This window comes from Arvicola amphibius, chromosome 9 (genome assembly GCF_903992535.2).
Source record: "Arvicola amphibius chromosome 9, mArvAmp1.2, whole genome shotgun sequence".
Classification (NCBI taxonomy): Eukaryota; Metazoa; Chordata; class Mammalia; order Rodentia; family Cricetidae; genus Arvicola; species Arvicola amphibius.
Genome location: NC_052055.2, coordinates 17,103,636 through 17,123,688, shown reverse-complemented (window position 1 = coordinate 17,123,688; position 20,053 = coordinate 17,103,636). Strand labels below are relative to the sequence as shown.

At 40.7% G+C, this 20,053-nt stretch overlaps 1 protein-coding gene across 3 annotated transcripts in view; it reads right to left on the bottom strand.

The window, feature by feature from the left end:
- Positions 1–20,053, bottom strand: part of Col14a1 (collagen type XIV alpha 1 chain) — a 186,503-nt gene that overhangs the window by 68,818 nt on the left and 97,632 nt on the right. For all 3 annotated transcript variants that reach the window (XM_038343529.1, XM_038343530.1, XM_038343531.1), the window contains exons 24-31: positions 14,548–14,694; positions 9,827–9,883; positions 6,013–6,152; positions 5,222–5,345; positions 4,772–4,915; positions 3,381–3,545; positions 2,746–2,784; positions 797–935 (exon numbers count right to left, since the gene is read on the bottom strand). In XM_038343529.1, the coding sequence (XP_038199457.1) occupies positions 797–935; positions 2,746–2,784; positions 3,381–3,545; positions 4,772–4,915; positions 5,222–5,345; positions 6,013–6,152; positions 9,827–9,883; positions 14,548–14,694 (955 nt within the window). The remainder of the gene's footprint in view (positions 1–796; positions 936–2,745; positions 2,785–3,380; positions 3,546–4,771; positions 4,916–5,221; positions 5,346–6,012; positions 6,153–9,826; positions 9,884–14,547; positions 14,695–20,053) is intronic.

Below are 20,053 nucleotides of genomic sequence, written 5' to 3'. Positions count from 1 at the left end.
TGGCTCTCCAGTTTGGGAGAGTTTTCCCTGCTTCCTCCCCCCAATTCACTTTGGGAGCGCTTGTATTAGAGACGTACACTATGGCATCCATGATTTCCCATGGCTCCAGGTATGTAAACTCGGCTCATCCGGCTTGCATAGCAAACACATTTATCAGCTGAGTCATCTCCCTGCCCCAACTGTGGATTTCATGCCAAGTCATGGGTGTCTCTAAACTTTCATTTCAGAGTTTCAGAGCTGTTTAGAGGCTTGAGACTTAGTACAAGTCAGGATTCATGGTCCATCCTATTACCATGTCAGGATTCATGGTCCACCCTATTACCATGTGTGTATCCATTATATTTACATGCCTTCACAGATGATACCATGCTAAGCTTCACCCAGCATTATAGGAGGGGTCTGATGTTTTGGGTTAATTTTTCAACAATTTTATGTTCTGTGTATAGATGCTTTGTAGGTCTGTGAACACACATGTGTGTGTCTATTGCCCAGAGGAGTCAGAAGAAGTCACCAGATTCCCTGGAAGTGGAGTTACAGAGTTGTGATCTGTTAAGTGGGTGCTGGGAATTGAACCCAGGTCCTCTGGCATAGCAGTTTAGTGCCCTTAATTGCTGGCTGAGCTACATTTTCAGTCCCAGGGCTGTTTTTAAATAAAGAACTATAAACATCATTTTCTCTAAACATCATAGAAAACCTTGCCAGAAACTATTACAGTAAATTACAAATTGACATCATTTTTCTATTGAGATACAATAAACATATAATTAACTTTAGCATCTTGCCAGAAAAAACATACTTGGTTGGCTGGGAAACCAGAGCATCTTTGTGGATTTGATAGCACGGGAACAAATTGAAGGTGCCAGGTTCCATAGAAACTCCTTCTACTGCAGAAAAATCCTTTTCAACTAAACCAAACATTTCCATCATCTTAAATCCTAAGGTGATGAGAGAGGATATAAGAACAAACAAGAACTTAAATTATTTTAAATTTTCTACTAAATGGTTAAACACAGACAGATGTACCCCAAACAAATATTAATCAATAATTGTATTTAAAATGTGACAATGATAAGGATTTGCTGAATCCATAGATTGCTTTTGGTAGAATGACATTTTTACTATTTTTAATATACTAATCCTACTCATCCATGAGCATGGGAGATCATTCCACCTTCTGATATCTTCAGTTTCATTTTGCAATATCTTAAGGTTTTTGCCCTGCAAGTATTCACTTATTTGATCAGAGTTACCCCTTGGTATTTTTTATAGGCTACTGTGAAAGATATTGTACCCCTCATTTCTTTCTTAGTATGTTTGTCATTTGTCTGTACAAGGGTTACTTTTTTTTTTTTTTTTAGTTATTTTGTATCCAACTACTTTGATAAAAAGTGTTTATCAGCTACAGAAGTTTCCTGGTGTAACTTTTGGGTTACTGATATATGTAATAATATTGTCTACAAATAAAGATACTTTGACTTCTTCCCTTCCTATTTGCATCCCTTTTATCTCCATAAGTGTTCCATAAGCAAGATATAATCCTTGTAACAAGAGAGGTTAAGTGTAGAGCAAGGGACTAAAGAAACGGATCTCCCTAGGAAGGGAGATTAAGAAATTTGGATGGATGAGGAGAACAGAAGTGGGAGGACTGAATGGGGAAGCGGAGGGAAGAAGGGAGCAGAGGAGTTGGATACAGAGAGGAACAGCTGCAAGTGAGGACCACTGGAGGAGTCATGTGGAAACTTAAAGCAGTAGAAGCTTCGCGCGCGCGCGCGCGCGCGCGCGTGTGTGTGTGTGTGTGTGTCTGTCTGTCTGTCTGTCTGTCTGTGTCTGTGTGGTGTGGGACAATTGTCTGTATTCTGTCAATTATATGTTAAATAAGCACTGATTAGTCAGTAGCCAATGGAATCTCACTGGAGACACCCTTGGTTTTGTTAATTTGCATACTCCCTCTCTGTCATTTGGTTAGTTTGGATAAAGGTTCCTCTATTTTGTTGATTTTCTCAAAGAACCAACTCTTTGTCTCATTGATTCTTTGTATTGTTGTCTTTGTTTCTATTTTGTTGATTTCAGCTCTCAATTTGATTATTTCCTGTCCTCCTGGGTGAGTTTGCTTCATTTTGTTCTATAGCTTCCAGGTGTTCTGTTAACTCACTATCGCGGCCTTTTCCCAACTTCTTTATGTAGTCATTTAGGCTATGAACTTTCCTCTTAACACTGCTTTTATTGTGTCCCATAAGTTTGGGTATGTTGTGTGGTCATTTTCATTGAATTTTAGTCACTGGAAACACTCTTAAGGCCAGTCCCCATGTTCAATAGCAGATGCCAAAACATATGTCTTGTCAGGGATTCCCCCCCCCCCCGCAAAAAAAAAACCCAACAATAACAACAACAAAAAACCTTACAAGTCCTTTGCATTTATATTAAGATATATTAAGACTTCTGTTTTTTGTGGGATTCCTGTGTATAAAAACGTGTGTGTCTCTCTTTGCACCTATATGTGCCTCTTTTTCTCATGTTCGTTTGTTTTGTCCCATTTGTCCTTATTTGTTTGTTGTTGTTATATCTTATTTTATTTTATTATTGTTCTTTAGATGCCTATTTGTTCTGAGACAGGCACAGTGTGGGTTTCAGATGGGAGGGGAGGAGGGAAGATCTCGGAGAAGTTGGGGGATGGGAAACCATCATCAGAATATAGCATATGAGAAAGGTTATTTTCAATAGAGGAAACAGTGTGACGGTGCATACCTGCCAGGTCAGTTCCGTCCTTGTGCACCATTGGGCAGGCTGGAAAACAAGGCAAGCCGGGTAAAAGCCTAACTCATGTATCTTCCAAGCATATGGTTTCACTGTAACATTAACACAGCCTTTCCTAAGCGTCCCACACCTGAACTCTAATACATCGTGGCTGTGGTTACATAATATCCCATTCAGACTAAAGGGCCACACCTTCCAAACCACTCTCCATTAAATCAAGGGATGTCACTTGAAAGCACAAGTTGAGAGATGTTTTGATTAAGACATCTTTGAAAATGATTTCCTACATTTTGTTTTAAGACAAGGTCTCGCTATGTAACCTTATCTGATACTAAGTATTCCAAATTGGCCTCAGACTTGGGGCTATCATCCAGTCCCCCACTCCTGTGTTTAATACAAATTGTCATCAGCTTGGGAAGATTTTCATCAACCTAAACCTCTAAAGGGAGGCGAGAAGACATTTACCTCATATACTCAAAACCACAGGACTTGACACCTGCATGCTAAATAGCCCTGGGAGCCAATAGTGCTTCCTCAGGTCTAGATGGGACTCCTTAATCAACCAGCATTAGCTAATTCAGATTTTAAACAACACCCAGTAGTAATACGAGTTCTAAAGAACTAACTTGCTGATGCGGTTTCACAGACAAAAGTAATTAATTCATCTTCAATTTTCTTGAAGGCATCAAAGTCATCCACAAAGAAGACATGGCGTGCGCTGGGTTTGCTGCCAATCCGAACCAACTCCGCATAATCGGCATCGGCCACACCAATGGCAAAGATGTTGTAACCTAGGAACGACAGCGAGCAGACTTTTGATTACTTTAAGCTTCACAAAACACAAACAAGGCAAGATGCTGGATAGCCAGATGTCTAAAATGTGCTCCTTTCGGAAGCTCATTGGGAGTGGCTAATTCATTTCTTACCATTCAGCAGAATTCTTCATGCGTGTATTTCATTATCTGAGAATTACTCCATCATCCGCTGAAGAAACTTTTCCATTTTTAAAAAAATAAACTCAACAAACCAAGAGCCTTAGCTGGTGCATAAGCCAGAAAGGTTCCCATTTGAGCAACATATTTACAGTTGCATATTTTTATTAGTTATTCTGACATCTGAGGCATGAGATCCTATTTAAACAGTAATGGTTTGGTTTGGGTTTGCTGTTGTTGGGGTTTTTTTCCCCTTCAGAAGTACAACTGGAGTTCCAGCACCCTAAACTGGGTCACCATGTAAAAACTGACACATCGGTATTAAACTACTGTAGGCATATCGTCTCAGTTTCTTTCCTGTGACAAAATATCTTGAAAAATGTCACTTTAAGGGAGAAGGGGTCACGGTCAATCATGGCAGGGATGGCAGGGATGTCACAGCAGCCAGAGCATGAGGGAGCTGATCACATTGCATCCCTCATGGGGAACTGAGAGCAAAGAATGCCCATATGCTAATAAACTCACTCCAGCCTTTCAGGTCAGGGCTCAGCCTGCGAAATGGCCCCACCCACCTGCAGCTTGAGCCGTCCCACCTCCATTAACCCGACCAAGAAGACCCCTCACAGGCACATCCAAAGGACAACCTAGTCTAGAGCTTCTGTCATTGAGACTCCCTTTCCAGATGAGTCTAGAGTATATCAAATTCACAGCAAACAGAAATCATCATATATATTTCATATAACTGACTCTCCACAGCCATTCTGCAAGAATTCTTATTTTACAGATCAGGAGACAGGGGACTTTCTATAATGAGCCCCTTCCTCTCCTTGGCCCTTCAGAGGGGTCCTTCCAATAGTATGAATAGTAGCGAGAATCAATACTGGAGTTCCTTAGACAGGGAACCCTGCCATAGCAAATCATATATTTCTCTCCAATAAAAACATCTAATTACAGAATTGTAAATATATGCAATTTCTAAAAACCATCTGATCCACTGGGGAATATTTTATTAAGCCAATAGGAATGTGTGCTTGGTGCTAACATTGTTCTCAATAGCCATGAGGGTGCATATAGGGGAACCTTACCATCGGCCTGCATCTCCCTGGAGATTTTGTTGACATCATCTTGTGATCTTCCATCAGTGATAACCACGATGACCTTCGGGATGCCTCTTCTTGTACCTGACTCCGCAGTGAACAAGGTATCGCGAACGTACTTAATAGCTTTTCCTGAAACAAAGAACCAACAGCTCCGTTTCACTCCTCATGTGCTTTCACGGACAGAAAAGGGTGGGACAGAGATGTTACATCAGTGAAAAGTCCTTGTGTCTTGGCAGCTGCGGCTGCACGCAAGGGGAGTACCTGTGAGGTTTGTGTAAGGGCCTGGATCCCATACTCTTCACCAAAAGAAACAAACACGCCTTGTGACAAAAGTCATTTCTAATGACTACAGTTTGTCGGTGTTTGTCTGTTTGGGTCTTACTGTGAGCTTTCGCTGGCTATTATTATGCAAATGTTTGCCTGCTTGGGTCTTACCTGTTTTAGTATTTCCGCCTTTGTAGGAAATGTGTCTGATTGCGTCAAGAAGCGTCTCTTTGGTTTTGTAAGCATCGAGTTTGAATTCTGTTCTGGGGTCATCAGTGAACTGCACCATTGCCACCTGGAGACACATGAAATCAAGTAACAGCGTGAAGATCAAAAGCTGACAGCTTAAGCCAAGTACATTCTATTTCAAAATCTGTGCTCTCACTCATTGCTGCATATATTTTTCATACCTTAATTTTCTACAATTTACTTCTATTCCTGAGGCACTACGGGACAGTTTGGAGTTGATTGCTTCCCTTTTTTATTTTGGGTGGGGGAGACAATGAGCTATGAATATCTGTTGGGTGAATGAAATAGTTTCATATACTTCATGATCCTTAGAAACATGTGACCATGGCCTGGCCTCTGACTTTCAAGACTTCCGTGCCCTTCAGTGCAGGGAGAATAGGATGTGTAAAGGAAATTCTCTGCCTTAATATAAAATAAATGCCACCTAATATCCTTTCTACCATCTTTAATTTGCTACTCTCAACAGCTCTTGCAGGGACATCTAACTTTTGGATGTCGCAGTATGAGGCTGCCATCTACAAATGTATTGGGCCACACCCTAGCAACCTAGGATACATGTATCCATGGACAACAGGTTGGACACACCTATAAAGATTAGCATTCCTTCATCACAGTACTTTGACTACGTCCCCTGACAAAGTATCCGCAGTAAGAGACTAAGAAATAATTCCTGGATGCATAGGATAATGTAATGATTGACTGGTTAACCTCACCTGAGTTCCATCTGCACCAATCTTGTCCAGGGCTCCCACAGTGCTACACAGAAAATTGATGATCTTATTGAAATTGTCATCTCCAATACTCCAGGATCCATCCACCATGAACACTAGGTCTGCCTTGGCTGCTTTACATACTGAAGACCAAGGATACATTATGAGTCAGAGGGAAGAGGAAAATAACATCTTCATCATGCCAGAAGACAGGTAGCAGATGCCTTCTGGTAACTAAAGTGCTTTCCCAAAGGAAAAGCTATTAAGATTTCCCATCCAGGCTCCTAAAACTTTATTGCCATTGCTTCCCTTTGATGCCCATTTGAGACTGAAAAACTTCTGCTGAGCACGTGGGAACAAGGTGGAGAATCAAACCAGCCATCACGGTAAGAATGAAAATGAGGAATGGGAGAAATGGAGGTGATTAGGGTACAGAGACAGAAGCAATCAGCAAGCACTGGCTAATGGCCGCAGACAAGAAAAAAGTTTATGCAATTGTACTGTGCACCCTGTCTCCACTCTGTGGAGTCTGAATCAGTACCAGAGGAGTAGAGTTAGGGAGGAAGCCATGCGATATGATGGAATCAGATAAACTACAATTTGGGCTGGGGATGTGGTGGCGCCATAGCTAGAGTGCCCACCCAGGATGCCCAAAACCTTCAGTTTGATCCCACTGCACAAAACTGAGCATGGTGGTCCACGCCTATATATCTGGCATTGAAGAAGTAGAGGCAGGAGGTTCACAAGTTCATGGTCACCCTTGACTAATGACAAGTTTGATGTCAGCCTAAGCTATATGAGAAATTGTCTTTTTAAAAATCTGCAATTCATTGGCAATAAGCACAAGCAAACTTTAATTACTGCATTACTCAAAAATTCTTCCTATGTCCTTTTACCATCCACTGACATGTGGCCAAAAAAAGGTGCAATTAATACTAGTAGAATGACGCCATCATCAGCAGTTACTATGGATACCATTAAAAGGCCATACAGTACTATAACCAAAGCTCTTCTCCTTTCAAAGTCCTCCTTGTTTCTCATGATCCAGTCCTCTTTCTCTATGTAAGTTTGGATCACTATGATTAATTATATTTTTATAGTGAAGTACACAGTTTGCTATTCAGTAAAATATCTTCATCTTAGTTTGCCTGCATACAAATATTCTATGAGATAATTCGCCTTTCTCCCTGCTTAGAAACAAGAGCCTGGATACGACTGTAGCAACTTCACCATTGTCTGCCATTCATAAGGTGAGATCAATTATCTTCAAGTGAGGTCACACTCAAAGACAGTGAGGATCTGGCAAGCTTGCTTTCATGGTCTCTGGAACCTACACAATTTTATAGATTCATAATCTGGCTTTAAAGTTGAAAAGAATCCTAAGCCTTCTAATTATAATAAGGAAAGTAAACAACATCCTCTGTTTCCAAGGAAAGATGAAATAAACATTGTTCCATCTTCAAAATAAAAGCAAAATTAATTTTAAATTTTACTAGTGAAACATTTGCTTAGAGTAAAAGAAAACTCATCAACATGCATGAAGAAATTATATTTAGGATATAAAATTGTTTTTTAATTTTCTTCTTTAAGCATTTTTTTCTAATTTTAAATACTTACCTAGTAAGTATCCAGTATAACTTTGATAATAAAAAAAAAACAACCCTATACTCTAGGCTTTCAAATAAAAAGCCCAGGGCCAGACGTGGGATACCTCTCCTCATGGTGTTAGTCAAGGATGTCCTAGAAATCTCCAAAACAATACAGGCTATTCCTGTTGTTCCTGGCTGCCGGCCAGAACTTGACAGTAAGACCCTATTGCTGAAGACACCACACCCTTTGGCCACAGGACACGGAGAAATCATATTTGTACTGCCAGGAAGCTTCCTCCCTGCTGGTTAGCATTCGCAGTACCAGAAGGTGCTATGTGGGCCTGCAGCAGGGGAAAGTCACCAACATTTTTACCCAGCTGGGGATACTATGTACCGTAACATATGTGTATGCATGGGTTCATTCATGTGTCTGTGCATGCAAGCATGTGGAGGCCTGAGGTGGATGCAGGTGTTTTCTTCAATGGCTCTCCGCCTACAGGGTAGCACCCTGATACCACAGGGTATCTCCCTGGAGCTGGAACTTGACTTTTTTGTTAGACTAGCTGGGCTACAAGCTCCAACAATCTGCCCTAGGTTCCAGACATCCTACCGAGGTTCTGTGTTGATGCTAGGGTCCAAATTCAAGCCTTCCATGGTAATGCAGTGAGATCTTTACCAACTGAGCCACCTCCCTGGTCCAAAGTTATCTTTCCTAAGCAACGATTTTATTAGATCATCCTTCCCTTAAGGGAACTTCCTGTGCACCATGCTTTTGAAGGACAAATCCTTTATGTTGGCACATGATTCCCTTCATAACTCTATCTTTACTCTCGTCTGTGTTTCTCATTAAAGTATTGATGGTTCTAAACACAACATGGACCAGATCACTCTATGCCACTGAGTGTTATTTATTCTGTTATTTATCTCTCAAGTGTAGCGGCATTTCATTTGTATTTTAATAAATAAAGCTTGCCTGAGGATCAGAGAGTAAAACAGCCCCACTGGTCAGCCTTACAGCCCAGGCAGTGGTAACACACACCTTTAATCCCAGTAGCCACACTAGTTTGCCATAGAAACCGGGAGGTGCATGCATTTCATCCCAGTGGTGCATGCCTTTAATTCCAGCCCAAGAAAGGATTATAAAGCAGGAGGAGACAGCTCACAGTTTCAGTTTCATTCTGAGATTCTTGGAGGCAGAATCGCCTTTTTGGACTGAGGTTGAGGTAAGAGCCAGTAACTGGCTGCTTTGCTTTTCTGGTCTTCAGGTTGAACCCCACTATCAGAGTTTTTAGTAATCGTGCTGCACTCAAGCTTGTTCAGAGATAGATGAAATTCCCCCCATTTATCAGTCACCAACCAACGGAGCATTAATTCGCTCCCTGGCTATCAGAATCCAGTGTCTCCTTTAGAACTCACGCCATTGACAGCATTAGCTGCCTTAGTGCACATTTCTCTTACAATACTGAAAGTAAACACAGTGTAGCAGCCATGTGCTGTGATGGCATTCCTCATGCCCAACATGACAACTTTGAAAATAAATAGTAGAGGTAATAAACGCTTGTTGATGGGATAAAAAAAATTATTGAGCACTACGTTGTTTAGAGGCTTAAATAGTTACCGTGGCAACTCCAGCTGTTGAGATGAGAAAGGAACCTGGAGAGGCACTTGGGGGGTAAATTGGAGACCCTTCCCCTTGAATTCAAAATTATACACTAGCTTTTCACTTGCATTATTTAAGTATATAACTATTCTTCCTTGATGAACAGTGTTTATTCTGAGATTTTTCAATGAAATCAACATTAAGCAATTCTGAAAGAAAAATCCATTCTGTGTATATAATTTATTATTAAGTGGGTTTGTTTTAATTGTCATGGTTTGAAAAACATGAATGTATGTTAAGAAAAGAGTAGGTAGGACAACAAATATTATGTATTAATACTTTGGTTTTCTTCTAAAATTTATATTATTTATTAATGGTGTGTATTTGTACATGTGAGTGCAATACCCAAGGAAGCCAAGGGCTTTGGATCACCTTGAAGCTGGAGTTACAGGCTTGGGAGCTGCTTCATGAAGATGCTGGGAACCAAACTCGGGTCCTCAGCAAAAGCAATGTGTGTTCTTTACTGCTGAGCCATCTCTCCAGCACCCACTTTGGTTTTTCCCAATGAACCACTAAAAGCAGCAGACATCTCGGATGGAGAATCACACTGCCCCTACTGTTCGCTTACCTTCCTTTGCTGGTGGAATGGTTGGAGCAAACGTTGGTGGCTCGGTGGGAAGTGATTCTGTGTAGGAAAAGGACAAAGAGCGCCCATTAGTGATCTCATCGCAGAGAAGAGAGGAAAGTAATATAGGCAATCTTTTATTCAAGGTTATCAATGATGTTGATAACTGGCTTCTTGGAGAATTTTATGGCTGCTATAAACTAGTCCCAGCCTGTGAAAAGTGGTTTTATCCATCCTTTCTTTGCACACCAAAGGCTTGAAGTGCCATTCTGCCCCCATTCAGTCTGCCCAGCAGGAGTCGATGTAATCAAACTGCCAACTACAAAGTGGTTCTGATGCTGATTTAAGGCAGAAATCCTAGCCTTTATTTGAGATGTAGGTTCTGGCTCTTTTCACATGCACAGTGAACTTCATTTTCATTCTGTCTTCCTAACCACTGACCATCAATCCTTGATCCCTGACACTTCTAACCCTTCCCATCCTGTGTCCCCAAGGAGACCAGCTACGAATGAAATGTGATTCACTCTCTATTCTGTTCAGTGTGCATCTGAAAAAAAAAAAGTCTTACAGTTCTTAGGCCCAAGAATAAATACTTTGTGTGTTGAGATAGTTTCAGCCTACACCATGACGATGACCTGGGGAAAGTTAGGAAGAAGAGTGGCAAAGGACCACGGAGTTGTAGTAACATTAGGTAAAGATAAAGTAATATTTTATTGTTCATTTTCATTAAGACCTGACACTGAAGATTTAGGGGAAAAAACAGTTTTTTTTTGTTTTTGTTTTTGTTTTTGTTTTTTTTTTTTTTGGTTTTTCGAGACAGGGTTTCCCTGTAGTTTCTAGAGCCTGTCCTGGAACTAGCTCTTGTAGACCAGGCTGGCCTTGAACTCAGAGATCAGCCTGCCTCTGCCTCCCGAGTGCTGGGATTAAAGGCGTGTGCCACCACCGCCCGGCTTAGGGGAAAAAACAGAAAGGCCTTACTCTCCCAGTTTAATATTTGGGAAGTCCCTCTACTAATAATGGCCATTCACAAAGGGGAAGTTCAGCTTCAAGCAGCCAACAGCTGGAAGAGTTCAAGCTCTGACAGATGTTACAAAGAGAATTCCTTCATTAGAAGTGATGAGTTTTGTAGTCTCTTCTAATCTGGGGCTCAATAAAATTAAATTATCTAAGCGGCATGAGTCAACGCAAGAGTATGAGGTAACTGTACATTACTAATAAAGAAAAAAATCCATGAACTAATTTTTAGTGAAACAAAGCAAATTATAGGACGCCATGGCAGGAGCCCATTTGTGGGCCAAGTCCAAAGCGTTTTGTGGAAGAAACGACAGTGGTAGAAATATGTCTTTCTAGAAGACAATATGAAGGAAAACCCTTTGTGTGTTGCTGCTGTTCTGTTATGGATACATGAATCACTGTTGTTTCGAAAGGTTTGTGATGCTTCTTTGAGAATTCTAAAATTAAAAAGGAGAGAGAGAAGAGATAGGGAGGGTTTTTAATACTAAAACTATGATTGCGAAACTTTCATTAGATCACTGTATAAGCCAGGCTTTAGAAGCCTGGCTTAAACACTCTAAATAACTTGGGAGTCATGGGTCTTCTTTACCACTAAGCATTTTCTCTAATACAGGAGGTTGAGGCATATCCTCAGATTCATAAGTAAACTCAGAATCAAATCAAGAGGCAGTTTGTTTGGACAGAACTTCTAGCCAAAGAATCTCTTGGGTATGAAGAGCACACACACGGGTGCCATGTGTTTATCCTCTTTACGTGGCACACAGATGGTCCCTATCTTCAGCCATATGAGGGGCTGCCACAGAGCCGACAAACTGTCCTGATCTGCATTGCCTCAGAAAGTTGAACTAGAGCCAGTAGATGGAAGCTACAAGAAGACCGATGTTTTCCACATCAGGGAAATATTTACATCAAACTAAGAGATCCCAATTGAAATTAACCCTGGGTTAGTAGCTAACAGTTGTTGAAATTAAAGTTAGGGGTTGCTAAAGTAGACCAGAGGTCACAAACTCAAGCGTTTTTAACAGTCAGACCATCACTGAGGATGAACAAAGAACTCAGCCTATGAGCCTGGGAACACAGCAGTTAACATCTTTGAGCAGATTGGCACCAGGAGGTATCTCCTGTATCTGAAAGATTGCCAAAGTTTACAAAATGTATTTTTTTTTTTTTTGGTTTATCGAGACAGGGTTTCTCTGCAGCTTTAGAAAACGTTAAAGTAAAGGTCCAGAGAAAGCACATGATAGTGAGATCCAGCTCCTCTTTGGCTCTGAGTTGTGACTCCCAAGAAGACAATGGTGAAGATAGAAGTTTGTGTCCAATAAAACACAAGCTCAAAGGTCTCGAATCTCTCCTGCCAATATTGGTAATAAGAAAATAGATATTTAATTTTACTGAAGAGTAAAAAGAACCTCGGAGGTATTGAACTACCCAAGACAATGATAGTAGAAAGTGGTCTCTCAGAGATCCAATAATATATCCAAGTCGTGTATACCAAAGACCTGTTAATGTCAAAAATTATGTGATGCACATCTACAAAACGGAATTCTTTTTATTTTTTAATTGTTTTTAATTTTCTCTGTTCTCCTCCTTTTCTTTCCCTTCCCCTGCAGCCCTCTCCCATGGTCCCCATGCTCCCACTTTACTCAGGAGATCTTGTCTTTTTCTACTTCCCACTTATTAGATCCATGTATGTCTCTCTTAGGGTCCTCTTTGTTGTCTAGGTTCTCGGGGATTGTAAATTGTAGGCTGGTTTTCCTTGCTTTATGTCTAAAATCCACTTAGGAGTGAGTAAATATTATATTTGTCTTTCTGGGTCTGGGTTACCTCACTCAGTGTGATGTTTTCTAGACCCAACCATTTGCCCAAAAATTTCAAGGTGTTATTATTATCTTTTTTTCTGCTGTGCAGTACTCCATTGTGTAAATGTACTACCTTTTCCTTAGCCATTCTTCAGTTTAGAATTTAGGTTGTTTCCCGCTTCTGGCTATTTCAAATAATGCTGCTGCTGTGAACATAGTTGAGCACATGTCCTTGTTATGTTTGAGCATGCTTATGGTTGAGCATCCTTTGGATATATACCCAAAGTGGTATTGCTGGGTCTTGAGAAAGATTGCTTCCTAATTTCTGAAAAATTGCCATACTGATATCCGAAACAACCGTACTAGCTTGCACTCCCACCAGCAATGGAGGAGTGTTCCCTTTACCCAGCAGCCTCTCTAGCATAAGTTGTCATCAGTGTATAAAACAGATTGCTAATCAACAATAAGAGAATCAAACACCAGATGCACTTGATGGCCTTCGTAAATTTCAAAGACATGCTAATCAAAATGTGGCAGATACAAAAGCTTGTTGTATATTTTTATTCTTATGAAGTGTCCAGGAAAGGAAAATACAAAATAAAGGGCATTACGTGGAATTACATATGGATGAAAAGGGAAGAGGGTATGGTTAAAATGTTTTTGAGTTGATGGAAATGCTTTAAGATGGGATAGTAGTGATGTCTAAATGATTCTTCAAATGTACTCAAATTAACTGAATTGCCACATAAAATGGCTCTTAGTGTTTATGATATATAAATTATATGTCAGAACATATATACGTATGTTAAGTATATTTATTGTGAAATACATTTTCTATATTAAAACTTTAGATGATTTTCCTTATTATATTTAACCAATTTCCTAACAAAGCATCTCATTGTGTAGTAATGGCCAGACTGGAACTCACAGAGAAACCCCTGCCTCTGCCTCCTTAGTGCTGCAATTAAAGGCATGAGTTATTTCCTATCTTCTTATCAGGTGTGTTTTAACGGAATATGTTGATTTAACGGAATATGTTGTTCTTTCTCCATGGTCCTGGAAGCTAGAAGATCTATGCAAGGTTGTAGTTCTCCATAAACGCCAGGCAGAACCAGAAGGAAATCCCATCACCCACCACCTATTCAGAAGTTCATCCTAAGGAATTTGAATTTAAATTAGAGATATTGAGCTAGGCACATAAACAGCACCGCCCTCAACCTGCTACTATTAAATCTACATTATCCATTTTAATGGCTGTGGCCTTCAGGTCAGGAGCTTCGGATTAAAAGTCAACCCAAGAAGCTGATACCATCCATTCCTTGGAACATATAAAATGTACTTCGTTCTAACTTTATACTTTGCTCTTCCATTCCATGCATCAGAGCTGGGCTTCAACTTGAAAAACAGCACAAGGACCTCCTGTTAAGGAGGCAACAACTCGAGGGTCAGCCGGTTGGAACGTGTTGGCTCTGAGCCTGCCCTCATTGCTGTGGTAAGATGGTACTGTCCTCAAACTCAATTTCACACACCACATTCCATGAATGCTTCTTATGCATTTGGGTCATAATGTAAATCATTGTTTCGAGTCTTTTGCTGTCAGATGTTCACACACCACATTCCATGAATGCTTCTTATGCATTTGGGTCATAATGTAAATCGTTTCGAGTCTTTTGCCGTCAGATGGCCTTGTGGTCTCTTGTGCAACGTATAGAGAATGGAAAAAAAAAAGCATGCTGGTGACAGTATAGGGACACTGAAAAGAATTTGGGGTGGATTAAGGAAAAAAAGTGTATTGCCCATTCTCCTGGGCAGCAATAGCTATGACTTTCCTAAATAGAGGGAAGATGCGGAGCCATATGAATGTGCTATTTGCTCATAACCAGGGCAATCAGGAGAAGACATTTGACTTACGTGTTCTTTGCATGATGCTCACACTTGGTCCCTCGATCTCCTGGAGCTTCGTGTAAACACTGATTTTATAGTCTGAATCTGGCTGAAGTCCGTAGAAGCAATGCCTGTTTACACCTCCCCCCAAGGTAGATTCTTGTGCATGTGTATCTACAATCAAAGCGAAACAGAACACACATATATGACTGGGAAAAGACACAGTCATTATTTTAATTATTGGCTTCCAAAATGCATAATAGGGATTGTCTCCGTCAAGTAACCCCAGCATTTATGTTCATTTGCAGTATTGTATCTCCAAGTAAAGGTTTTATAAATCCACTGAATTTTTTTCCTGTTAAACATTACATTTAATATGGAGTAAAATAAGGCTTATCATATTAAAAATTGCCAAGTTCAAGCCTTTATTCAAAGAAGAATTATATGTATGCATCTTAACTCATCTGGGACACTAAATTCTCTTTCAACTTGATTCACCATAACATAGTCACATGGCCACAAAATGACACAGAAGAACAGATCTTTCGCTCCTTACAACTTAGCATCATCTAAGACACTGCAATCGAAATCTGTTCTCAAAGAAACATGCACAAAGGCTTAGGAAACTACCAGAACAATGTAGGACAATCTAGGAGTTCCAGAAAGCCCACTCTCTTCTCTGTCACTCTTGGGTTTTTGTTTGTTGCTTGTTTGTTTTTTATTAATAACTTAATGGTCAGTTTCATCACAGCATTTCCATGCATGCTTCATTAAATTTATTTTAAATAATTCCCCTTCCCCATTGTCCTTCCCTGTCCTCCTTCTTGTGGTCCCCTTTGTCTCCTCAGATTGACCCCACTTTGCTTCCATGGCACATGTATTCCATCCCCCCCCTCTTTTCCCCCCTTGTTCCCACGGAAGACCTCTTCCTCCTCTCTTACTACCCGTTACCCAGACCCCCAGCTCAGTTTGACCTTGAACTCATTATGTAGCTAAAAGCAGCCTTGAATTTCTGATCCTCTGCCTCCACCTTCTGAATGCTGGGGTGACAGATGTGTGAGCAACCGTGCCGTTTTATGGGGTGCTAAGGATTGAACCCTGGGCCTTGTGCAGACCAGGGGAGTATTCTATCCACAGACAACATCCCCACCTCCAGTCTTGATGTTTAGCTGACACCTGTGTTGTGTCTGTCATCACATGTCAATCATGACATGTCACCTCTATCCTGTCTTATCTACCATGAAGGAGACTCAGCAAGCTTAGACGGCCATTTCTAAACTCCCTGACCGCACAATGAAACCCCTTTCTATTCTTTCAATGTGGACATGATGTTTAATTGGTTTTAGGCCACAGAGACAGGAGTCCTGTCTCCCAGTCACTGGTTCACAGGCCCTTTGCGTTCAAGGATCTGAGTGGCATACACCAGCTGCACATCATCACATCTTCTGTCTTCACTGTGTTGAAGACACAAAGAATGGTGGAAAAGTAACTGTTGGTCCCCTTCTCTTTCCCCGCAAATTCATAGTAATATTGCTACACTTCTCTGGAAGAATAAGTGCTAGCCCTAGGGTCTGGAATGAGAGGAGGTGGATTCACCATCTGCATCATTTATTTTATTTTATTTTATTTTTTTTTGGTTTTTCGAGACAGGGTTTCCCTGTAGTTTCTAGAGCCTGTCCTGGAACTAGCTCTTGTAGACCAGGCTGGCCTCGAACTCAGAGATCCGCCTGCCTCTGCCTCCCGAGTGCTGGGATTAAAGGCGTGTGCCACCACCGCCCGGCTTTGCATCATTTATTGACAGTCTATTTTATTTTATTTCAGGTTCCTTGAAGGTATCCTCTTCAGTGATAAGCCCCACCACAAATGACAACTGACAAAAAACTCAATGAGTGTTTATCATGTGCCAAGAACTATCATAAAGATTTTTATGTATGTTAATCCACTCTAACCTTACACCATTTGTAATTATCCCCAATCTGAAGACAAGAAACTGGAGGGCCAGGAACATTAACAAGTTACTGCAGTCCCTAGCTCAGTCACTGAACTGAACTCGAATCCCAACTCTAAATTCAGATCATAGAACTGCCCATTACTATATCATAAAGCAATGCAAATTAGAGACTCAGGACTTCAAAATGAACAGTCTGAAAGTGGTATATGCTCACTAGCTAGAGACCAGGTGAGGGGTCCTCGTAAGTACGTGCTGGCTTTTGTTGGTTTTAAATTATTGAAAAGTTTCAGAATTAGTAATACCATTTATTTTTTGCCATAATGGATGTCAGGCTGGAATGAAGCATCAGCATTACTACAAAAAGAACAATTATTAAAATTTCCCTCTAGGGGCCAGCAAGATAATTCAGTGGGTAAAGGTGTTTACCACCATGTCCAAGGACTTGAGTTAGATCCTTGGAGCCCACATGGTAGAACGAACCCAGCTGCCACAAATGGTCTTCCACACTTGCTGTGGCATGCACTTCCCCCTCCCCCATCACCAAATACCCAAATGAAATGTAACTTTAAAAACTTGCCTTGGGATTAATTCTAGATTCATTTCCATAAATCGCGTCTTTGTTTTTTCTTTTTTTTTGTTTATTTTTATTTTTTTTTAATGTTTTTTCTGAAGTTTTTTTTTTTTTTAATTTGTGAGTATGTCTACGGGAGGGCTTATCACATTTTTGTGTGGGTACTGGAAGAGGCCTGAAGAAGGTGTTGGGTCCCTAAGAGCTGGAGTTATAAGAAGCCATGAGCTACCCAACAAGCATCCTGGAAACTATCCCGGGCCCTCTGCAAGAGCAGCAAGTGCTCTTAATGGCTGAACCATCCCTCCAATTCAAATTGCATATGCTTCATCAAAGTCTTATAGCTGCTCATTGCTAGGAACTTAGAAACTGCTGTCCAAGGCTTCATGCATTCAATTTACTCATTACACATTTTGTTTAATGGTTAATAAGAACCATCTATTTCTCCAAATATATCACTTCAGAAGTCTAGTTTAAAAAACAACATATACAAAATAGAAAAATAGATGAATTAATTATTAAGTGAAAACATTAGAGAATTTTCGTCTTTTGAAAAACATGACATCTAGATAAGCTTTGATTTTATATTTTAATCTGCATCAATATTTATGTATCATATAAACATTTTGAATTTTGGCTATGGAAAAATCTTGGCCTTTAAATTAAAGTTATTTGAAATTCATTTTTGAATTCTGTAAATATCAAAGAATTTCAGAAGTAAACTTTACAAAGTAATATTTGTAAATATATTTGCACTGGGCTGAGATATAACCTAGGGCTTCTCCAGCTTGAGTGAGGCCAGAAGTTGATCAGCATTACAAAAAAGAAAGTCAAGTATATTTGCTCACAATTAAATACTCCCTACCTTAATTATTTCTCATACATCATATGTAATGCTGAAGTGGAAAGCGTAATTACTTGGCCAGCAAGATGGCGCCGCTGGATAAGATGCCTTACCCAGCACACCTGCTGAGCTGACTTTGATCCCTAGAACTCACTGAAACTTGGAAGGTGAGAACCAACTCCACAAAGCTGGCCTCAGACCTCCACACGGCCTGCCCTGTGACAATAACACTAAATTTAAAAGCTGTTGCCATTTTATGAGATTATATTTTACTGTGAAAGAAACAGACTTCAGAAACCCAGTGCTTGGCTTTGCTAACAGTCAAGTTCACTCTGGGGTTCCAAGGCTCAGAAACCCCCAATAACTGTTTCTCTGTGTAGGCAGTCTTTGCAACTGCCTGGAGGTCTCAGTAAGTTGCCCATATAGAAGCATTTCCTGATCCTACGCATGAAGTATAAAGGTCTATGACCACAAGAGCTCTCCATGGTTTCGCCAGGGAATGGTCTCTAGAAATGCTCTGTCTCCACCATTTCCCATTTATCATGGACATCTGTGTACTTTAAAGACCCTTGAAAATGGAATATTAATGGGCTTTACTGCAAAAAATAATAAATCCATAAACCATTGGAAAATTGGAGTGGGCACATTAAAATTAATGGCAAATAGTATTAGTTTGACTCCCAACACTAACAAAAAGGGGTTCCGTGAGTTGGGATGTACACATGTTGTTTTTGGCATGTGCCATTCAAGTCTAATGGCTTTGCCTTAAAGGAAAACAAAATCTAGAATGATCGCATGGTGACTAATTCTTTCAATCCCTCTGCCCACAGGAGAAAGATAATTTAGTTTGCTTTTCTGGAACGGGATAAAATGTTCCATCTTTGTGTATTTATTTCTAAGAAGCAAGATAATCTAAATTCTCTGGATTGTTATCATGTTGGTAATGACGTCACCATCTTGACTCCCCCATCCAATCCCCAAAATGCCTTGAGAGGCTGCTGATGGCCATATGTAGAGACACTATGAGGGACTAGGACAAGAATCATTTGAGAATTTTATGACATAAAATTGTATGGCATACTCTCTTTTCTTGGGTTTCTCAAATACTTGACCTCCAATACCGTGACTCTGCATCAAACAGTTTGATTTTGCAGTGGGTTCTGTGTACATTTCTTTTGAACCTTGGTCTTTGGTGAGGTAGATAGCTACTCCAATACACTGCAATCCTCTCTCCCAGAAAACAGACACTACCACAAAGTTGGCATCTGAGCACCTAAAAGGAGAGAAGAGGGGGGTGCGCTCTCTGAACTCTTTCTTAGGTGGTCTACAGGAATTCAGAAAGTTCTACAAATTAGAAAGGACACACAGCATTGAGCCTTCATGGCAGGAACGCAAAGAGAAATGCTACATCCCACCTTAGCTGCCACGTCAGCCTGAAAGCAGATGGGGAAGGAGGGCAACTGGGATGTCATGTGGGCGCTCACAGGCGACTGAGTTACCAATTCAAAGTCTCTCACTTTGAACTACGCCAGATTTAACCAAAGCCCATGCCTGAATTTGGCAAATGGGTAACTGGCAAGTTTCATTTCAGTCTCTTTCCCAGAGGGGCCTTGTCCTGCTGGTGATCTTCTCCCCCCTCCTAGCCATAAAAATGTCAGAACGTTCACACAAGCAGATGTCTTATGTCTGCCAGCCTTGAATGACATCCTTCTTTCTTTTGATCCCTCCCCTCCCCTCTTCGTAATTATAATCTGGACAGCATTAAATACCACCCGGATACTCCTGGCCATTGCCACCAGACACAGTTAGTGAAAGGGACCAGGTCCAGCCAGTCTGTTTATTTCATCCCTGTGCACTCAATGACAGATTTAGGGGCATGTGATCAAACCAGACCAGGATGACTCAGTTTCTGGACTTCTGTTGGAAATATTGGGAAAGAAAATTCTCTTTTCACCACGCCTGTGAAGCTAGGAGCTGGAAGGATGTCACTCTGGATGTGACTGGAGCCCACTCACAGAGTAGGGCAGAGAATTAAAAAGCAGACTAGGAGGGAGCAAGGCTCCATCTCAAGGACTCTTTTCAAACACCTGATCCAGATCTGCCTGAAGCCAGACTCTCCAAGCCTCTCTACCATTAGTCAATAAACTGACCCTTTGTTTATCTCCCTTTC